The sequence below is a fragment of the Aotus nancymaae genome, unplaced genomic scaffold, assembly GCF_030222135.1.
Source record: "Aotus nancymaae isolate 86718 unplaced genomic scaffold, 86718_ANA_hifiasm-v0.15.2.pri h1tg000036l, whole genome shotgun sequence".
Lineage (NCBI taxonomy): Eukaryota > Metazoa > Chordata > Mammalia > Primates > Aotidae > Aotus > Aotus nancymaae.
The window spans coordinates 61,099,381-61,120,769 of NW_026988450.1; the positions used below are offsets into that span (position 1 = coordinate 61,099,381).

General features: G+C 34.5%; 1 protein-coding gene across 1 annotated transcript in view; it reads right to left on the bottom strand.

Moving 5' to 3' along the window:
* CSMD3 (CUB and Sushi multiple domains 3) overlaps nucleotides 1–21,389 on the bottom strand; it is a 1,293,678-nt gene that overhangs the window by 256,206 nt on the left and 1,016,083 nt on the right. The window contains exon 32 of the mRNA XM_012443291.2: nucleotides 14,769–14,885. Coding sequence (XP_012298714.2) covers nucleotides 14,769–14,885 — 117 coding nt within the window. The remainder of the gene's footprint in view (nucleotides 1–14,768; nucleotides 14,886–21,389) is intronic.

The window sequence follows — 21,389 nt, forward strand, 5'->3', positions numbered from 1 at the left end:
CAAAGTTTAGAAAATTTCAGGACAGAGTAAAGATGAGGAATTTGGAAGCAGGGCATAAGTGAAGAGGATCTGGAAAGAGGCTAAAATTAAGCATTTAGGTCTCCTCATTCCTTTCTAATCTCAAAGTGTCAGTCCAGAGATTGTGGTTCCATATTCCTTATCTTGGCTCTAAGGTACCTCCTGGACTAGCTTCTTCCAGCTGCATCTGAATGCCTAAATGTGTAGGACTGTGTCAAGATTGATGCTTACCCACATTTTTTCCAAGAATGGAGTGGTGATCAACTAAGCAAACACTTAGTTAATTATTAAGCTAATACTCTGGTAAATAAATATGGTAAATAAGTATCTTGAAAATAAAAATAAAAAATGTCCTCCTCACCCAGGATAAAGGATTACTTAATTCACTAATTAATTCGATCATTTGCATATTAAGTAAATACATATTGGGATTAGTTTAATGTGCAAAAGATTGTCAAAGTCTTTTATTATTTTTTCAATAATAAAAAATACAATCTTTGATCACAAAGAGATGACATATTAATGCAGTATTTTCACTGAGCTGCAACTTTGTAAAGAGAGTCCCATTCAAATACACACACACAACACACACACACACACACATACAGGGGGAGAGAGAGAGGGAGGGAGGGAGAGAGAGAGAGAGAGAGAGAGAGAGAGAGAGAGAGAAGATTCATATTAGCATATTAAAGACTGTTAGCATCCTTAGAGAAAATAAGCCTAAAACCTTTCAAATTTTTTAAACCCAGTGTTTCCAAATTTTACTGGACTTTCTGTCCCTATCCTCTCACCCAGGTATAGTAGTATACCATCCCAAAATCTTGGGTAAAGTTGGTTTAGTGAATTCTAAATAAAGAAATGTATCTAGTGTAGATATGAACATTTCTTCCAGCTGTAGTAGTTTCATATACATTTCTCATTAGTACATCAAGCAAGCTACTTCCTGATGTACTTAAATTTCAATAAACTTGTGACTATAATTTTTTAAATAATTATATGCATTTGTCCAAGGAGTAGTTATTTCCACCAACATGAAGGGTTCTAGGCAAATGGCCAAGACTGCCAAGCTTGCCAGATACTCTCTCACAAAAAAAATTGGTAAATTCGTATTGTGATTTATAAATAAGTCCTTCTGGATTAGATGAGTGGGAAACAATGTGAACCTGTCTCCTGAAGTGTGAATATTTTCTGAGGTAGCTGACAACATTGAATGTCTGAAACTGCAAAGCTAATGATTGGACACTGGATTCGTATCTCAAATCCAGACACCAAGAAAGGCTTTGATAGCAGTTCTCATGGCCTCTGTAATGTCACTTGCTCCCTTCTGCTCATATGCCTGCTGCCATCATTAGAGATCATGAATTACACTAGAATATTGACGTACACATGTACTCAGATACATACACAAATCTCACTCACCCCTGCTATCCTCTACAAACAATGAATGTTTCCTCCCTTCTCCACTGTCTAAATTAATCCCCTCATTGTTTCTCATCTGTGCCTCTGGAACAATCATCCTCTCCCTGCCACAAATAATACAACTAAAGTTTCCAACAGGTTTTGTTAATCCGCTGCAAAATGGCTTAATTAGTTACTATGATACACAAGATACATTTCAACCTCCTTCTCATCCTTCAATTTGCAGCATACTGCAATCTTCACTCATCTCCCTAATCTAAATTTGATTCTCGTTATTCTTTCTCATTATAGCTCGTTTTTTTTTCTCACCCTTCATGCTTACTAGCCAAATTTGTGCTCATAATTGCATGTGTTGTGTGTGTGTGAGTTTATTCAATTATGCTTACAAGGTGACTCCCAAAATATTTAATCAGTATGACATGGGTACAGACGAGTGTTGCTAGGCTGGGAAAGGGCCAGTGGTGAGAGAATTATGGAGTCATTTTAGAGACTGGAGAAGTGGCTATTTGTCACTACATGTAAATATTTTAAAATTCTGGCAGCTAAAAATTGTTGTACCAACATGTACCAAGTGAATATTATCCCTAGGTTATCTGACTACTCAATTAGACAACATACTAACGAGAAGAATTAAGCATTTCTGTCGCATCGGGCATTAGGTAGCTTCAGGCTAGCCAATAGCTTTCTGAAGCAGAGTGAGAACACAATAAGTATTTGTTGAATTGATTTAACATGGCATACAAGACACTTCAGAATGGGGTATCTGCCTTCTTCACCAGTGTCAAACATATTAGTTCCTGACTAGTACTTTGTTCTTCAACTAGAGATAAAAATATATAGTCCCTTTCAGAAAACATATGCAATACTTCTACATCTTTCCCTGTGTTTTTCTTTCTGGCTGGAACGTCCTTCTCCAGCTAACAATTACACATTCAATAAGACTTAAGTCATATGCCATCTTTTCAGATAAATGTTTCTGTCATGGTTACTCCCATTTCTCAAATAAGCCACAAGCCTGCCTTAGGTGTTTCTCCTCTGTTTACCCATAGCATACTTACAGACTGTAGCTTCTCACATCATAGTTTATAGCAGTTTCCACATTCTTCCTGAATAAACTGTTTAAATTTCTAATTCCTTTTCCTGTGATCTCCTGGAGGGCAGGAACCATTGTTTACATAATCTATACACTCAGATTCTAGCTCAAGGCTAGGTGTATACACAGTTTAAATAAATAATTGATACAATTAGTGAATAATTGCCACTTAAAACCAATATAATATAGATCTTTACCCACAATGAGGTTAGAATTATTAATAGCATATTTCTTCAGATTTAGAGGTCATAAGGAGAAGCAAAGCAGTTAAGCAAAAGAGAAAGCAGTCGTGAAGTTTCCATACCCCTGCAGTAAAACAGAAAACATACTAGATTGAAAGTCATATTCAATCTACAGGTAAGCTTCATTTGGACCATACTGTGTTTTAAACATTATAGTATTAAACTACTTTGAAGAAGGTATGGATATTAGTTCATCATTGCACCCACCATCCCTTATTATCTCTGCCCAGATACTGATCTCATTTGTTATCTACCATTGAATGAAAGATTTTAATTTGAATTTTAATTGGCCACCTCTGTTACCATAAAATACATATTACAGAGGATTAAAAAAAATTGTTATACAAAAAGTTGCTAATAAAAGCAGCATAATAGATGAAACTTTGATATTTAGTCTGGTATTTTAGTGTATAGCATAGCTTCAGTGAATTTGGAAAACATTTCAGTAATAGCTCTGTGTTTGAGTTTCTGCTTCTCAGCAAAAGCATCTAGGCAGAAATGCTAAGGGTTTATATAAGCTGTAAGAGAATACTATTCAAATCCCTCTAACTCAGAGACTGGAATCACAGATTTTCAGTGTGTGATGTGTGTGCACCGTATGTTTGTATACCAACCACAAAGTAAGAACTACCAGTCTTCTAATCTATTTGAAATATAATTTATTGAGTTTTCAAATAAATTATTTCAAAATGCAAATGTTAGCCTTTGTTAAGTTTAAAGGGGGTAATTAAATCATATGAGTCACCAAAACAGAAAAAAAAACCAAACGTGTATTTTAATTATAATCAGCACTGCATTGCACTGTTAAACAATTAGAGATCATTATACTATCCTAAAACATCAGTGGGAGAGTTTCAAAAATAATGAGTATTCCATGTTTACAAAAGTCTCTGCCTGTAGCATGCTGTGTGCTTTTTTAAATCATTTATCTTCTAGCTTTAATCTGTCATGGCATGAAATATTACAAATGTGATTCTGCATGACAGAATAACGAAATACTAAAAAAGACTATGTGTAATGACTTCTCCATAAACAGTTTTCCAGAAAAAGTAATGCATCTATATTAATATATATGTAACTTTTTTCTTTTTATTATTTCCCCATATCAGCTTCTTAAAGAGAAAACTAACAATTTTATAGTGAAACTTTGCAAAAAAATGTTTACTCCCTATATGAATATTCAGGCTTATTCAAAGAATTATTTTGTGCCTAAATAGCAGTAGGGAAACAAAGTAGAAAGTCAGTTTTCTAGCATTTGTAATGAATTGAAAAAGGCAAAGTGTTCTTGGAGTTTTGTATAACATTTTAATGGTAAGAGAAGAGTGAGAAAGTTAACAATGACCATCAAGGATATTCTGATGCATCAAAAAAAAGAAGAGAAGAAAGAAAACAATAGGGAAGAATGTAGCACACCAATTTTACATAATTTATCTTACTTTTGCAGAAAAATAAAAAATTCAGAATTTAGGTTATATTTATAGTTATCTTTGGAATTTAATACATGAATCCATGTACTTCTGTGAGCAAACTTTCGAATTTCAGAAAAGTTGGTGGAAATTTCCTATACTTTAATTCTCTAACATCTAGTAGCATACTGTTTAAATTCAAAAGTAGATTTCACATATTTTTTAAACTAGGAAGTCCCTTGGAGACAAACATTTTGGTTTTATACATCAAGAAAATGAGGATCAGAAAGCTTAAGTAATTTGCTCGAAGTCACATGGCCAATTAGAGGCAGATAAATGACTACAAGACAGACCTTTGGATCCCCAGTTTACCTTCTTTCCACTATTTCACAGTTAACTGTTCAATCTTCTCTTCAATCGGTTTACAATTGTTACTATCATTGACTTTATGACTTTGAACCTCATGTCAAAATAATCTTTAGCAGCTTTATGCCACTAGTATTAAATAGCCTAATGGGACAACTGCTGAACTTTAAAAATATTTGTTATATAAAATGGTAAATATATTGGTAAAATGAAGCAAAAACTAAAAACAACCATAAATGTGAAAAGTACTAATGTGTTGAAATGTCATAACCACCGTTTAAAAAAATTGTTGTAAAATGTCTAGCCTGATGTTCTTGCACCCTATTTTCCAGATTTCTTCTGAATTATTAAGCATAACTTATTTTCTATAACTGCCTTAACGCAGCAGAAATAAAATATCAACATTGACTTTATAAACAATGAATGTGAATAGATAGCCATCATATGAATCTATTAGATCATTTGATAGTTATTTTGAAAATTCAGCTAATCACATTCTAGAGCATATTATAGTGAGATTCTTGCAAGTTGAAAGGAAATAATTTTACTTAAAGTGGAAAGAGAATATAACAACAGAAAGTTATAGATGGCATATATATGGTATATGATACACACACATATATATATATTACGGCTTATATTAAAACATGTGAAATCATTTTAATGTTTAACTGTCGAGGACTTTCAAGCCCACCACTCCCTCTTCCCCTCTGTGGCATATCTAGGCAAGCTGATTAGGTCACCTAAGTGCCCCCTCTTTGGCACCAGTGGTAAGTTTAAATTATGCAAGTGGTCACCTGCATACAGGAACTCTCACCTCACTACTACTCTATAACCACAATAAAACTTCACAGTCAATCTCCTTCCTCTGCTCTCTCATGCTTTGAAACAGTTTGGCAGTTTGCCTTGCTCTCTCTAGAAAGTCTCATTACGTGAGTAACACACCTTTTCATACTTCCTTGTGCTTGTGTGATAATCAGTCTTGCAATCCAAACCAACTGCAGAGTGACCACAACAAAGGATGCAGTGAGGAAGATGTCTAAGTAATGACTACAATCACTAGAGGTCTTTCTTCTCTTGTTTTGTCTTAGTAACTGGCTTTGCTGTCTGCTGGCGAACTTGCACTTAGAGCTATGCTGCTTTGTGCTGCATTTTATGAGTTATCACAGATTTAATCAATCTACATAAGATCTTTTAATAACTGGCATTTAGAACCAAGAGTTGGATCCTCATCAAAGTGATCCTCAGTTGTATGTTGTAGCCTGTATTTATCTGTGTACTTCATAATGAATCACATTTCTTGATTCCAGCATAAAATGTGACTAATGCTAAGTTCAGAGGAACAACTCTTACTTTGTGGCTATTGGTTGATTGTGTCAAACTGTCACTGGCCCCTTTTCTAGAGAAGACCCAGGGAAAATGTTGATAGCCTGTGTAATATATGGGCTCCTTGGGTGGTGGACTGTGAGAAAGAAGAGCTACCATATAGTGTGCTGAGTTCTAAATTCCTAAAAGCAAATAACTCACTAAGACCCTATAAAATGCCTTTGCTAATACTACTATCCAGAGTTAATACTCTGTTTTAACAAAGATTCTAATCCTCAGGCTGTAGAAGAAAACACTCATGGCACCTATGTGGCACAATTAATGAGTTGATGGAAACTCAAAATAAAGCCAGGGTCCTTAAACCTTACAAAGCAACCATTGTTTCTAACCTTGAAGTTACTAATTTGAGACACTTTGGGAAAAAAAAGTATTATTACATAATTATTATTAATAATTAACATGAGCAGAGTAAAGAGACCTTCCCTCCTCTGAAGTTACACATAGTAACCTGTAAAGAGAAAATGAAAATAACAACGAACTACATACAGGTTGAGGAAATACAAAATTGAAAGAGAAAGAGCCATAATTTGACCCAACTGGAAATCCAAAATGTACACAAAAATTTATAAAGTAAAAATATGAAACATCTCTAGTTGTTTTTGTGTCTCTACAACATGAGTTCTAAATTAACTATAACATCTATTGAGATGCACCACTTTGCAAACCTTCATGGCCTTAATCTATAGAGAGGCTCAGATACAATTATTCCTGGGGATCCCACTAAATTTCATTAAGGTGCACCCTATAATTTAAAGGATATATGAAATATAAAATGGTGAAAAAACAAATATGCCTCATTTGAACCATTAGCATTATTGTCTTACCTAAATATCCCACAGTGGTCATGGAAGCTCTGACCAAAAAGGTAGTAAAATTAAATAAAGTATTTGGCACTTACAATAGGCTTGACAAATTAGGACTCTATGGACTTTTATATGAAAAGCTAGCTAATATGTCCCCGAGTAAAATAACATAGGGCCTTTAAAGATTAAAACCCATTATAGAAGAAGTATTTAGAGAATGGGTGATTATCCCCACTATTTCTCCATTTAGTAGCCTATTTTATCTGCTTTTAAGCCTGGAAAAAATTAATGCCCCCTGGTGGTGAATTACTGCAACTTTTATTCTGTGGTCTCACATGTTAAAGGCCGTATAATCAATACTATTCAAATTACTGACTCCATCCAATTGTCAGATAGTAAATGTTCTATTATCACTTATTTGAATCATATGTTCTGTTTAGTGTCAATTTTAGCAGCCTCTCAGCCTTCACCTTTTATGGGATAGAATATTGTGACCCACAGCTTTACCGGGCAACCCATGGGTTTTCAAGTCTTTGAAATGCAGATGGGGTGGGAGGCAGACCCTGTTCAACCAAATGGCCAAGCCATGGCTTGAGATCCAATTATATAAATTATACCACCAAAATTAAATAATATTATCATAAGCACACATGATAATCTTATTTCCCTTCTCTAAAATGATAGACTTAAAAAAAAAGGAGTTTCCTTTTTTTTTTCCTTTTATGTAAATAACATACTCATTTCTGCTTACTTACATTAAAACAACCATCAGTTTAAAAAAGAGGCCAGATGTGGTGGTTCACACCTATTATCTCAGCACTTTGGGAGGCGGAGGTGGGTAGATCACCTGAGGTAAAGAGTTTGAGACTAGCCTGGCCAGCATGGTGAAATCCCATCTCTACTAAAAATACAAAAATTAGCCAGTTATGGTGGCAGGTGCCTGTAATCTAAGCTACTTGGGAGGATGAGGCACAAGAATCACTTGAACCCGGGAGACAGAATTTGCAGTGAGCAGAGATGGCACCACTGCACTCCAGCCTGGGCAAGATGTTGTCTCAAATAACAAAACAAAACAGAACAAAAAAAACACAAAAAAGAGTTCTATTTTATTTTCAATTGCTACCAATCTAAGGAGTAATGACAAATAGTAAATGCAAATTTTGAATAAACACACATTTTGTGAATATTTGTTATTGTAAGATAAATTTAGTATTTAGAAAAGATTAATAATTTGTTTTAATCAAATTGTACTGCTAAAAAGTGAAGTGTATACTTTAAATAATATATATATATTTATATAATGGCTTTTATTGATCTTCTGAAGTATTCATTCATTACTGAAAATTTTATACCAGGAAAAATAAAATGCTAATAAAATGATTTACTGATTGAACAAGCAAACAAATATAATCTAAAAACAATCTGTCGCTAAAATATGGAGAAAGTTCGTGACAATAAATGATTAAATTAGCTATAAAGAGAGCTAATCACAACATAGACTACGTTGCCTAATCATTAAAAAAAAACCTCACAAACATAAGATCAAAGGGCAAATGGTCAAATGTATGTGTGAATTTTAAAGAAAAATATACACAAAACAAAAGAGCTATTATTTTTAACATAGAAAATGAGAACAGTTAATTTTACATATGCAAGTCAAAACTACATTAGCATGTATTTAAAAGTCCAGATGCCCAATGGAAAAATAAATATGCATACATTTGGAGATAGTATGTATGCATCTTACTTTCAATCCATTGTTTTACTTTTTTCTTCTAAATTCAAAGAAGACTTAATCCTCAGATTACCTTTTATAGGCTAACAGTTTATGCAGAAATGTGAAATATGTGATACTGCAAAAACAAATTACACTTAATAACCACTATGTAATTACCTAAGTCTTTTGGTCCAAGATAATATACTACGTTAAGTGAATACAGTAAGAATTAATGAAATAGTTGCTACTTATCACTGTTTTTAACATAATACTATAATAAAGTTGTATTTTTTTAAAATTATAATAGTATAATGCGAGTAATATCCTATAATGCGAGTAATATCCTAAGGAAACATGTTTCTAGATTGACTGGAAGAAAAATACTTCAATGAGAAATAGGAAAGATAGTGCTTGTGAATAAAAAACAAATAAAATACATTAAAGTAGTAAAGAAGTTCATGGTAGTGGCAGCTACTTTTTAAGAAAGCCTCTCCTACAGCGATACACAAAAGGGTTTGATAACTCTGTGTGCCATTTGCACATAGTAGACAAGATTGACAATTACTTCAGATGATTTAGAGATTCATAAATTTGAAACTTATACAACCAAGAAACTGTGCCAATAATAAGAGATAGGTGAGAAGGTAGGTTATCTGGCAAAATATAAGAAGGTTTTAATGTCCATTTTGAACATATCAAGTGTGAAAACTAGTCTTAGGAAATAATAAACTCTGTACACCAACATATGCCTTCAGGGTGTGTCTTTTAGGAGGCAGAGCCATCTGGAATGCCAAACACAAAATTAAGTCACCATAGACTATACTGGATATCCTCAGGATATTTTACATGTTGCAAGAAATCTGAATGTCAATTTGCAGTCAACACAGCTGATGCATGCTTTATATAGCAACTTATATCAAGATTTTCTACATAAAATTATTATGTATACTGTTTACCCTTTATAGTGGATTGAATAGTGTCACCCAAAAGTTATGTTCACCAAGAAGCTCAGAATGTCACCATATCTGGAAATAGGGTTTTTGCAGATGTATTTAGTAAAGGATCAAGATGATATCATATTGAAGTAGAGTGGGCCCTAAGTTCAATGACTGGTGTCATTTTAAGAAGATGAGAAGAGAGGACAGAGAGACACACAGAAACAGACAGATAGGAGAAACAGTCTTATGATGACAGAGTCAGAGATTAGAGTAAATCAGCTATAAGCCCAGGTACCTCATGGATTGCTGGGAGACACCAGAAACAAGGAAGAAGCAATGAAGGATGCTTCTCTAGAGCCTAGAGAGGAAGGGTGGCATTACTGACATCTTGATTTCAGGCATCTAGCCTCTGGAACTTTGAGAGAAGTCACTAAGTCTGTGGTACTTTGCTATAGTAGCCTTAGGACATGAATACATGGTCTTTTACAGACAATTCCTAGAAAGTAAGAAGAGGGTGACTGAAGAGAGATGGAGTGGGAGAATAGGAAGGAATAATAATTCTAACAATATTTCATGTGAAAGTAATCCAGATATTATGTTGCTAATTTCCAATTATTTCTTCTGAATTACAAAGAGGTCTTCCTTCTGTTTTTAAAATTTCATCTCCTCCAATTGCCTAAAGGATCTTTTTTTTTTTTTTTTTTTTTTTTTTTTTTTTTACCAATTAGTCCACCTCATTCTTCAGTTTTGTCTTCTCTACTGTGTCTTTCTCTTTGGGCTTTAAAATAAATACCCCAGTATCTGCTGGAATAAGAGAAAATAAACAAAACAAAACATTATCTGCTGATTTATAGTCTACTTTGACTGTCATCCTATATATTTATGTTTATTCTCAGCCAGGATTGTTGAGATAGAAATCCACACATTTATTTCCCAATTTTACTAACTCTTCCCTCCCTGAAATCTTATTTGGAGTCCTATATTCTAGGTATAAGTATAATACAAATTAACAAAAAATTTTCCCTCTGACAATGTCAACAGTTCTCTTATATTCTAAAGCATGTTATCTATACCAACTGCAAAGTAAAATAAAATTAGTCTTCCATGTTTCTGGCACTTAAAAATAATTCATAAACTCTTAAGCAACTAAACCATAAGAAAAAACAACTGGTAAACAAACACAAAAGAAAAACAAAAAACAAACAAAAAAAGAGTCAAAATGGTGGAGTATGACCCTCCAGGGACACTCCACCAGAAAAGAGAAGAAAACCTCAGATGGGCATGCATACAACTTCATCAGCACACTCCATATGCTCACTTCCTAAGCATAAGGAGGGTACTGTGCATGCGGGCAGCCCATGCATAGGAAGAATTATGGGAAAGGGACACGAGATGCCAGAAGTGGGCCAGCCTATAAAGTCCTAGGATTACTCTTAAATGCTGCACTTGATCTTCATGTGCCTGCCTGGATCTCTTCCAAGTGTATTTTCCTTTCTTTTCTGCTCTAAAACTTTTTAATAAACTTCCACTCTTGCTGTTAAAAAAAAAAAAAGTGAAAAATGAAGAAAAATTAAATATATTTTATTGATAAAGTAAGATTTTTTAAATCCAAAAAGCCAAGTGTAATAGTCTTATATAAATTAAGGAGAGTAAAGTATTATTAATAATGCTATCCAATTGATCCAGTATGGTATTTTTCTAAGAATAATAAAACAAGTAGAATCCTGCAGGATGAATATTGTCAAAACCTGACCCTAATACCTGAATTCAAATGAAATTCAGTTATGCTCAGGAAAATATTATGAATTGACAATTTTCTTATTTAGAAAAACTGAAAGATGGCAATTGTCTGACAAACAAAATGTATTCACTCAATCAACCAGTAAAGCAGAGCAATATTATGCACATATTTATTAGATTGCTGTAAAATTAATTGCTGTTTTTGCCATTAAAAGTAATGACAAAAATAACTTATATGCATTCAATTCTAACCAGGCAAAAAAAAAAAAAAAAAAAGGAATTTGGTACCACATGACCTGTAAGAAACACAAGTAGCTCATCTGGAATTATCTGAAAAAACTGTCATCTGTTTTTACCTTGGAGAAATAAAAATGTTCTGTTAGACTATTTCAGAGACAATATGGCATATGTAAAATCATGTACATGATCTTGGGTGATTTAATTTATTTTCACATGTAATGTTGGTTATATGTGATTTTCTTTTTACATAAACGTGTTAGAACCTTAACCCCTAGGTAAAATGCAATGAATGCACTGAGTTTATTTGACAGACATTGTGCTAAATCAGTGGTCCCTAACCTTTCTGGCACCAGAGACCAGTTTTGTGAAAGACAATTTTACCATGGGATGGTTTTGGGATGATCCACTTCAAATCATCAGGCATTAGTTAGGTTCTGATAAAGAGTGCACAACCTAGATCCCTCACATGTGCAGTTCACAATAGAGTTTGCACTCCTATGCGAATCTAATGCCACAGCTTATCTGGCAGGAGGCAGAACTCAGGCAGTAATGCTAGCTCATCTGCCACCCATCTCCTGCTGTGCGGTCCAGTTTCTAACAGGCCAAGGACCGGTACCAGTCCTTGGGATACCAGTTGGGGACCCCTGTGCTAAATGATATAAGATCATCTGCATATAAAAGATACAGAAGAAGGAATGATTGTAATTTGGGATAAATGACAGAAAAAGAGAAAAATGTGAGAAGTGGTATGTGATGAATACTGGAAAGTATAAATATAGCTCAATGCGGCAACAGAAGAAAATTATGGCAAATTGAGAATGAGAGGAAGCAGAAGTAAAATAGAAATCTGATTTGTAGAGATCCAGTAACTATTGCTTGATCATCTCTCATCAAAGAGGTAAAGGTAGGGATAGGAAAAAATCAATGGTCAATATGTTTTAATTCCATTATCCTACTCCCACAAAATTGTAAGAGATCATAAGGTGATTGAACAGCCACTGGGATACAGAACACAAAATATTTGTTTTAGTCCTTTACTAAATAACACAAATAATTGTTTTATTTTAACCATGCTATTTTTAAGACCTTAGTTCAATCCAATAATGTAGGTCATTTAATTTCATCTTTCTTATGGGGTGGAAGAGGGGATGGGGATGTTTTATATGAATGTGAACATAAAGAAGAATGTGTTTATGTGTACCTGTGTGTGCATATGACTTACTATGTTATGATGCCAATCACTCCCATACATTAAATTATTTTGTTATAAAATAAGCATATAAGGTAGGCATTTATCATTGCTACTTTAGAGATGTGTAAGTTTCAGGCTGATGATGTGACTTGTCCAATGAAAAGAGCAAGTAAGTTAAGTTGAGCCTGAACCCAGAAATCTGACTTGAAAGCTGGCATTCTTTAATCCAATAATATTAAGCATGAGGTATGTGAGACATACTTTACATGTATATATCTCTCTCTCTCATTTACTGCTCACAACTCTAATCTATAAACAAAATGATACCAAATTTACAAATAAAGAGACAGTCTCAAAGAGATTATGTAACTGGTCCAAAGGCAGATAGCTAAGATGTGACAAGGCTGAAATTAGAATACAGGTGCTTAAATTTATATGTATCTTAAGATGAAGAATGATGCAACATTTGTGAAATAAAATTAGATTTTTTTACTAATAAATCGAGGTACATTTTGTTTTGTCCACAAAAAACCAAGAAAACTCATTTGAAAAAAAAAGTTTTAAAAACCAACTATTATTGGCTCAATGTAGCATTTTTTTATATTAGGAAGGTTAAATTCAACTTACATTAACCCTACAAAAATAATTTCATTCTTTAGGAATTTGTTAATTTGCTTTATTTTAATTAGTACTTTTTCCTTTTCTTTTTCAGCATACACAGGCTGCACTAATATATCTCCAGGGTGACCAACATGTTTATTTGTCAGGACATGAAATGGCTAATTTTCCTCTTTCTCATTCCTTTGGCCACATGGCATCTCAAGAACAGAGTATAATAGGACAAATTAATGACTTCCAAAAAGGGAATCAAAGAGCCACGAAGTTTTCTAGATAATCATTGTTAGGATTCTGTCAGCAATCATGTAACATTTTTTGGCATCTGGGGAGAATAAAACTCTCTAGCAAAGGAAGGACTCAAAAGGTAAAAAATAAACACAATTAAGTGAACGATATTTTTCTTTCTAAACTGTCATTCTCTTCACTTTCAAAGAGCTAACCTTGGAGTAACCAATCAATATGCTAGGGGAAAGAAATACTTTGTAGAGTACAAAAACAGACACTTTGCTAATGCTGGCATCATCACTCTATTTCAATGTTAAAAGGTTTATTACTTCATTTCTGATGACAATGCTCTCAAGTAAGTTGAAGATATTGGAGTTGTTTCAGAAGGATGAAAAGGAGGATATATATGTATATAGGTAGCAACTGGTTATAAGAAATTGGACTGGAAGCATCAGCTTATTTCATATATCAGCAGCAGAAATGTTAAATCAAGATGTTATTCAACTATCTCTAATGTTAAAATCCATGTTCTTCTACTGAAATACTGAGTTATCCAGACCCAGACAATCCTTATAGCTCTAACAAATCCTTTACCATGTAACATAATGCTGTAAATCTGAATTCTAGAAGTCTATGAACTTTCAGCCTCTCTCTCACACTTTACTGCTTACTAAATTTCCTTTGCCTATCCATCCATGAACAGAGCTTAATCTGAGTTAGATCCAGCTGGATCTCAGAACCAAAACCTTTAGAAGCCAGATAAGTGACTTATAAGACGTGTAATCAGAAAGATGTGAAGGCAGTAAAGGACACATTGTTTTCTTAGTGCCAGTGCAGAACAGATTGTCAGGTTGACAAGATGAGCTGAAATGTCCTTTGCTGTCTTTTTATATTCATTGTTGTCCCAGAAACTAGATGCTTAAAACCAAAAACTCTTCTTTCTGGAAATGTGTTAATAAACTATAAAACTGATCTGATGGTTTTTAAAATACTTTGTTACTATTGTAGCAGTTCAATGTTTGACTTAATACATATTTTACAGAGCAGCCTTGGCTTTATGCTCTGGTAATTTCCCATTTTATGAAATTCCAATATGAAGGCACGTGCACGGTTACTGATATACTCATTTTTAAAAATTAAAAACAATCCTGTTTTCATTTTTGTATTGTTGTTCACCTGTGTACTTGACTGTAAATTCAGATTGAGTAAGATGACCTCAAAATTGTATTACAAAACCTCCAGAATTACAAAGTGAAATACTTTATGGATAGTAGGCATTTTCATTTAAAAATTTTGAATAGCATATAATGAAAAATAAAGCATGTCTGGAATGAAATACTACAGAATGAGTTGAATTTTACTTACCAAACTCCTTTGGAACTGCTATAGAATAAACACAATTATGTCCCACACTGTAATTTTTTGGATAGTTTGGTGATAGAACAGTGCCTTCTGAACCTGTTGAACGACTTCCACAGGGTGCTAGGAAAAAATGGTAAAAATATCATTTTTAGAAAAAAGTTTTAAAAAATTCATGCCATGGTTATCTTCTTCATATAAAAAATATATGACTACTGGAATTTAAGGTGTATAATTTATTTGCATCTTTTAATAAGATCGTCTAGTGTTAAAATTTAAAAAATAAAAAAGTGTACAAACAAAACTCTTACTGTTCTCAGAAGCAAAGTATGTAATAATGTTATAATGGTGATATCTAGAATTATAATAATGGTGGCCTAGCTTTCATTTATGATAAGAGTGTGAAATTAATCATATTTTTATAATAATGAGAAATTACATATGCAAGTGGGAAATTGTTTTACTTGCTGACAGGCTTTGAAATTCTCCTCAGATTCAACAATGATTATGTGTGAGACATGGATGGCTGTAAAAACACATTCACCCACTCATCTAAGTATTCTATTTTCTCATCAGTCGTTATCTGCATATATCGTTTACCTTGAAATCAGAGGAGTTGTTGATGGTACCTTGAGGTAGACTTGCTGGCTACCTCAGGCCCACCCAATATGGTATGTTAAAAAAAAATAATGAAGGTGAAACCAATATTTCTTATAAACTGTAGATGCAGGTTCTGTTATTCACAAGATAGGGGATGCATTAGAATTCATAGTTCTAGAACTCAAGAGAGATCGGAGCTAAATGGAGATTTAGTATAGAAAGCATATGGATGGTAACTGATATTCTTTAAGTGAATGAGATCACTCTGAAAAGTACGTAGAGTGAAAAAAGATGGACAAAGAGGAAGTTCTGGGAAACACCAAAGTTTTAATATCAGATAAAGAGTGGGTGGCTACAAAGAAATTATTCTCTTGGGGGCCAAGGGAGAAGAGTTTCAAAGAAAAGCAAGTGTTCAAAGTGGTAAATGTTGCAAAGTCATTAATAAATACAAAAGAAGTCTGGGTTGACTTGGCAATCTGGAGTGTAAGAGTGAAGCTTTTCTGCCCCAGGTCTATAGTTTGCATGAGGAGGGTTTTTTGTTTTTTAAAACACCTTGCCAGCTGGCCCCGCTCCTTCACCCTTGGAGTTAGAGCGAGTTTCCTGATTGGTAAGTCCTGGACAGGAACTTCTACCTTTCTTCAGATGAGGAGCCATCCTTCCTGCAGATCACACTCTCTGGTGTGTGCTTCTACACTGCAGGTTTTTTAGGGCACCTTCTGAGGGTAGGGCTGTAGCTGTTGCAGACAGCTAGTAGGAAGCCTGTTGTCACTGCCCCTCATCTTTTATCAGTATTAAAGCTTGATTTCCTTTCAAGTTTTGCTGGAAGGACAGAGTATAATTTTATTATTCTCCTCAAAAACCAAAAGGAGGTTTTTTGGTGTTATTAATGGAGTCGTTTCAAGTAACTACTCTGTTTAAGTTTCAAGTAACTCTGCAAGTTATAGCCATTGCGCCAAATCAGGTCTGCAGACCAAGAAAGGTTTTCACATTTTTAAAGAGTTACAAACTAAACAAAAACCACAGAAGAATATTTGACAAAGATATATGTGGTCAGCAAAGCCCAAAATAGTACTTGGTCCTTTACAGAAGAAGTTTGCCAACCCCTGAACTAGAGTAGGGTGGGGGCAAGTGGGCGAGACTATAATCATAGTTGGATGAAGATTAAGTGGTACATAAACAAAAACAAAAGTAACCTATAATTATGACTATAAATGGGAGAGGAATTTAGAAAGTATTTGGGAGACGTAAAGTTGAATGAGTGCTTTTGTCGATTTAATAGGGAGGAAGGAATCATTACACAAAGAAAATCAGGAGCATTAACCTGGAAATAAGATCAAGAACAAAAGTGGAGTGATTCCCATAAGGTATCAGTAGTGGCATAACTCTGTGACTTGACAGAAGGAGATTAGAATTATAAAGTTGTAGGTTTTATACTGGGAATTTATTGAAGTTAATGCCTAATTTTCCTTTTAAAGAGCACTGCATGCAGTGATGAATTGGGTACCTCTAGAATACTCAAGACAGTTTGAAAAAGTACAGATTTATGATTAATTATTGGTCAAAGTTTTAAAATATAGCAATACAGTATATTTAAAACATGTACAACACAAACAGTATGTTGTAATGAGTAGAGTGACGAATGTTGTACCTTTTTTTCTTTAATGTTCTATAAAAAGTAATAAATAGTTAGAATTAAACATACTAAAATTAGAACTCCCTAGAAAAAACAACAAATTGACAGTGATTATAATAACCAAAGATGCATCCCTCTCATCACTCATTATTGTTTGAGATTAGAGCAGTCAGGTGTTATTCTTATTTCAGCACTGATAACTTTATTCAACTGATAATGCTACTGATGAGAGAATCATTCAAGAATAAGCAATATGTTTTATGTTAATTTTTCTTTTGATTTTAAGGTGTTCCAGAATTAAAATTACAATAGTTTAAATGAATATGACAAAACTCTTAAACTCTCATTTTTATATTTGGAAAGTCTGAATAGAAATGGGAACTTCTAACTAGAGTTCAGTTCTGTGACTCAGTCATGAACATTGTGCTATCCTAATTAACATATGTCTGACAGCCAGAATGTTTTACATATTTTATTTTGTATAATGGACATTTAGGACAGCTTTTACTAAAAGTTATATTTAGAAATATGAGGATTCTTTTAAAATAGACATATATACAAGGCTATAATTTAATCATATGTCCTTATAGTAATATTATGTTAGATTCTGTTATTTGTACTGGTAGTCATAATTTTATGCTTATTCTGATGAGTGCCTACAGTGTTGCCTAATTTATAGTCAGTAACACAGAATATTACAGTGAGTGATAATAATTATGCAGTGTGTTATTATTATAAATAAGGGAAATTATGCTCTGAGATACACATACATTGTAATCTGTTTTATATGAGGTTGGTGCAAAAGTAATTGTGGTTCTGGGCATTACTTTTAGTGATAAAAACTACAATTACTTTTACACCAACCTAATACTTACAAAATATAAATGGAATAATGTTTAAGTCAAGCCAACTTCACTGATTCTCCTAATATTGGTCTCCAGAAGCATTTTATATTCTTACTTTCTGTTTAATGTCATCCTATTGACTAATCGAGAAAACAGCAACTTTTATCCTTCTGACTTTTTAACAATTGGTTGAAGACAAAAGCAAGACAGACCTTTGAATTCCATTCTTACTTTTGCTATTTGACATTTATCACATGTATCTGCGGGCCTTTTGTCAAATTGGCTACTGTTTCTCTAATCAGCCTATATTTCTTATTATGCATTAAACATAAGAACTCACCTGTTCCTGATGATAACTTATGTAGTGAATAAATCCATATTTTATTTTATTTTTATTTTTATATTTTTATTTTTTGAGACTGAGTTTCACTCTTGTTGCCCAGTCTAGAGTGCAATGGTGCTATTTCAGGTTGCTGCAACCTCCATCTCCTCGGTTTGAGCGATTCTCCTGCCTCAACCTCCAGAGTAGCTGGGATGACAGGTGTGCATCACCATGCCCAGCTAACTTTTGAATTATTAGTAGATATTGGCCAGGCTGATCTTGAATTCCTGACCTCAGGTGATCTACCTGCCTCGGCCTTCCAAAGTGCTGGGATTAAAGGCACGCGCCACCATACCTGGCCTAAATCTATACTTTTAATAGCATCTTTGTAAGACATTTGAATTTAAGAAGACATGATTCTATGATTTCACCATGGGAAATACATGGGTGAAGGATTTGAGACTTTAGTAAGGTTTAGGGAATATCATGCTCCTTCTCACAAATTTATTTGACTATGGAAAATATTTTTATATGTAATATCTCATAGGACTTGCCTCTTTAAAAACATACTTTGCAAAGGTCAATGTGATGATTCTAAAATGTGCTTTCTTTTTGATAATAATTTTAATGTTTATGTAATTTATAATAATTAATTGTAATTTTGCCACACCAAAAACTGTATTTTATGTTTACCTATAGAGCCAAATAATTTGGAGATTAAAAATGTCAAACTTAGCCTATTTATAAAATGCCATTATTCTTGACTTGCTCTCCCTGACTCTTGGGGTCGCTGGCCAGAGGACTCACCTGTGGGACCAGGGTTGTCGACTTCCCAGCTGGCGGCCTCCCCACAGTCCATCATAATGGCTTTCAAGATGATGGAGAAGAAAAAATCCTACACCACCATAATTAGATACAGAAGCAAAGAAATGACTTAAAGTTGGAGTTTATATTTAGAAGGGAAGTAGAGTGGGACAGTTTGAAAAATTTGCAGCCTGGCCATGTGGCAGGGAAAAAAAAAAACATTTTCAGGAGCAGGATACAAACAGTTTGTGGAGCAACTACTTGCTAGAGAAATGAGTAAAAGGAAGCCAAGTGCTAACATCCAAGATCATGGGGAAAAGGCTTTGAAAGCATTTCAGAGATCTTTGAGGCAGCCCCTATCATCACAGGCCCAGAGGCATAGAAAAAAATAATGGTTTCCCGGAGCAGGCCCATGGCCCAGTTGACCTGGCAGGCTGCTCTCTGCATCCCAGCCACTCTGACTTCAGCCTTGCTTCAAAGGCACCCAGGTACAGCTCAGCCACAGCTCTGTAAAGTGCAAGCCATAAGCCTTGGCAGTTTCCACATGGTGTTAGGTCTGCAGATGCTCATAATGCAAGTGTGAAGGAGGCTTGTCAACTTCTACTTAGATGTCAGAGAATGTATAGAAAATCCTGGGTGCCCAGGCAGAAGCCTGCTACAGGAGTGGAGCCCCACTGAGAAACTCTACTAGTGTGATGCCAAGGGAAAACGTGGGATTGAAGGACTCACACAACGTTCCCACCAAGTCACTACCTCATGGAGCTGTGGGAAGCAGGCCACCACCCTCCAGACCCCAGAATGGTAGAGGCACTACCAGCTTGCACCTTCTGCCTGGAAAAGCTGCAAGCACTCAACTCAAACCTTTGAGAGCAGCAACATGGGCTACACACTGCAAAGCCATAGAGGCAGGGCTGCCCAAGGCCTTGGGAGCCCACCCTCACACAAGAATGTGGGACATAGAATGAAAGAAGATTATTTTGGAACTTTAAGATTTAATTACTGCTTTGTTGGGTTTCAGACTTCTGTGGAGATTATTGGCCCTTTCTTTTGGCCAATTTATCCCTTTTGGAATAGGAATGTTTACCCAGTGCCTGCATTACAATTTTATCTTGGGAGTAAGTAACTTGTTTTGATTTTATAGGCTCACGGGTGAAGGACATGAGTCTCAGGTAGGACTTAAGACTTTGGACTTCAAGCTGGAATGATTTAAGACTTTTGAGAACTATTGGCAGGGGATTATTGCATTTTTCAATATGAGAAGGACATAAGATATGAGGGGCAGAATGACAGTGTTTGGATGTTTGTCCATTTCAGATCTCATGTTGGAATGTAATCCTCAATATTGGAGGTGGGGCCTGGTAGGAGGTGTCTGGGTCATGGGGGCAGATCCCTCATAAATGACTTGGTGCTATCCTTGCAATAGTGAGTAATTTATCCCAAGATATGGTTGTTTAAAAGTGTGTGGCACCTCCCCACACTCTCTCTTGCCTCCTCTCTTGCCATGTGATGTGCCTAATCCCCCTTCACCTTCCACTATGATTGGAAGCCTTCTGAGACCCTCACTAGAAGCAGGTGATGAACCACGCTCTCTGTACAGCCTGCAGAACGTGGCCAATTAAACCTCTTTTCTTCAGAAAGTACTCAGTTTCGGGTACTCCTTTATAGTAATGCAAACAGACTAACACAAATACTAATATCTTATTAGTCTAGGGCGTATTCTCATTTAGTAACTGAAGTTATCCGTACAACTTAATTTCTTATTTTTCTTGTTCTCTATTTTTCTATTTGTTTAATATAAAAATTATCTTTTGACTGAATTTGTTTAATTTGATTTGTGTGTGTCCATAATCCAACTATATTATATATATTTTTGTTTACCCCTGAATTATGTATGCAATGATACAGTAGACAGATGTGATATTTCTGGAGAGATCAGATCATCAGACTACAACCAGATTTTAAGGTTTCTAGTCATCCACTGAAAATACCATTTTGTGCAGGGATATGTATGTGGGATGAAGAACCAAGATTGAAGAAGATGAGATAGCTTATCACTGAGTGAATTAGAAGAAATTTCAAAACATTTATGTGGGAGAAATGCTACTTGAATGTTCAGGTATCTTAGAGGCAATATAATACAGGCAACATAGCCTTAAGCTACTTGCAATTTCACATCGGTCTCTTCACTTTTGTAATGTATAATTTATTATCAAATACACTCTATAATGAAAATTATTATGTAATGTATAAATTATTCATAGAAAGCAAGTTAGGTACTTTTAAAAGTGATGACTTCTTGCAGGTCACAAAAGAGCAATGTGGTATATTAAATCAATAATTTACTAGATGTGGCCTGTGACTCGTTCAGTTTGAAAGAACGGCTGTACCTCACAAAACTGCTAGTATATTTCTAGTAAATTACT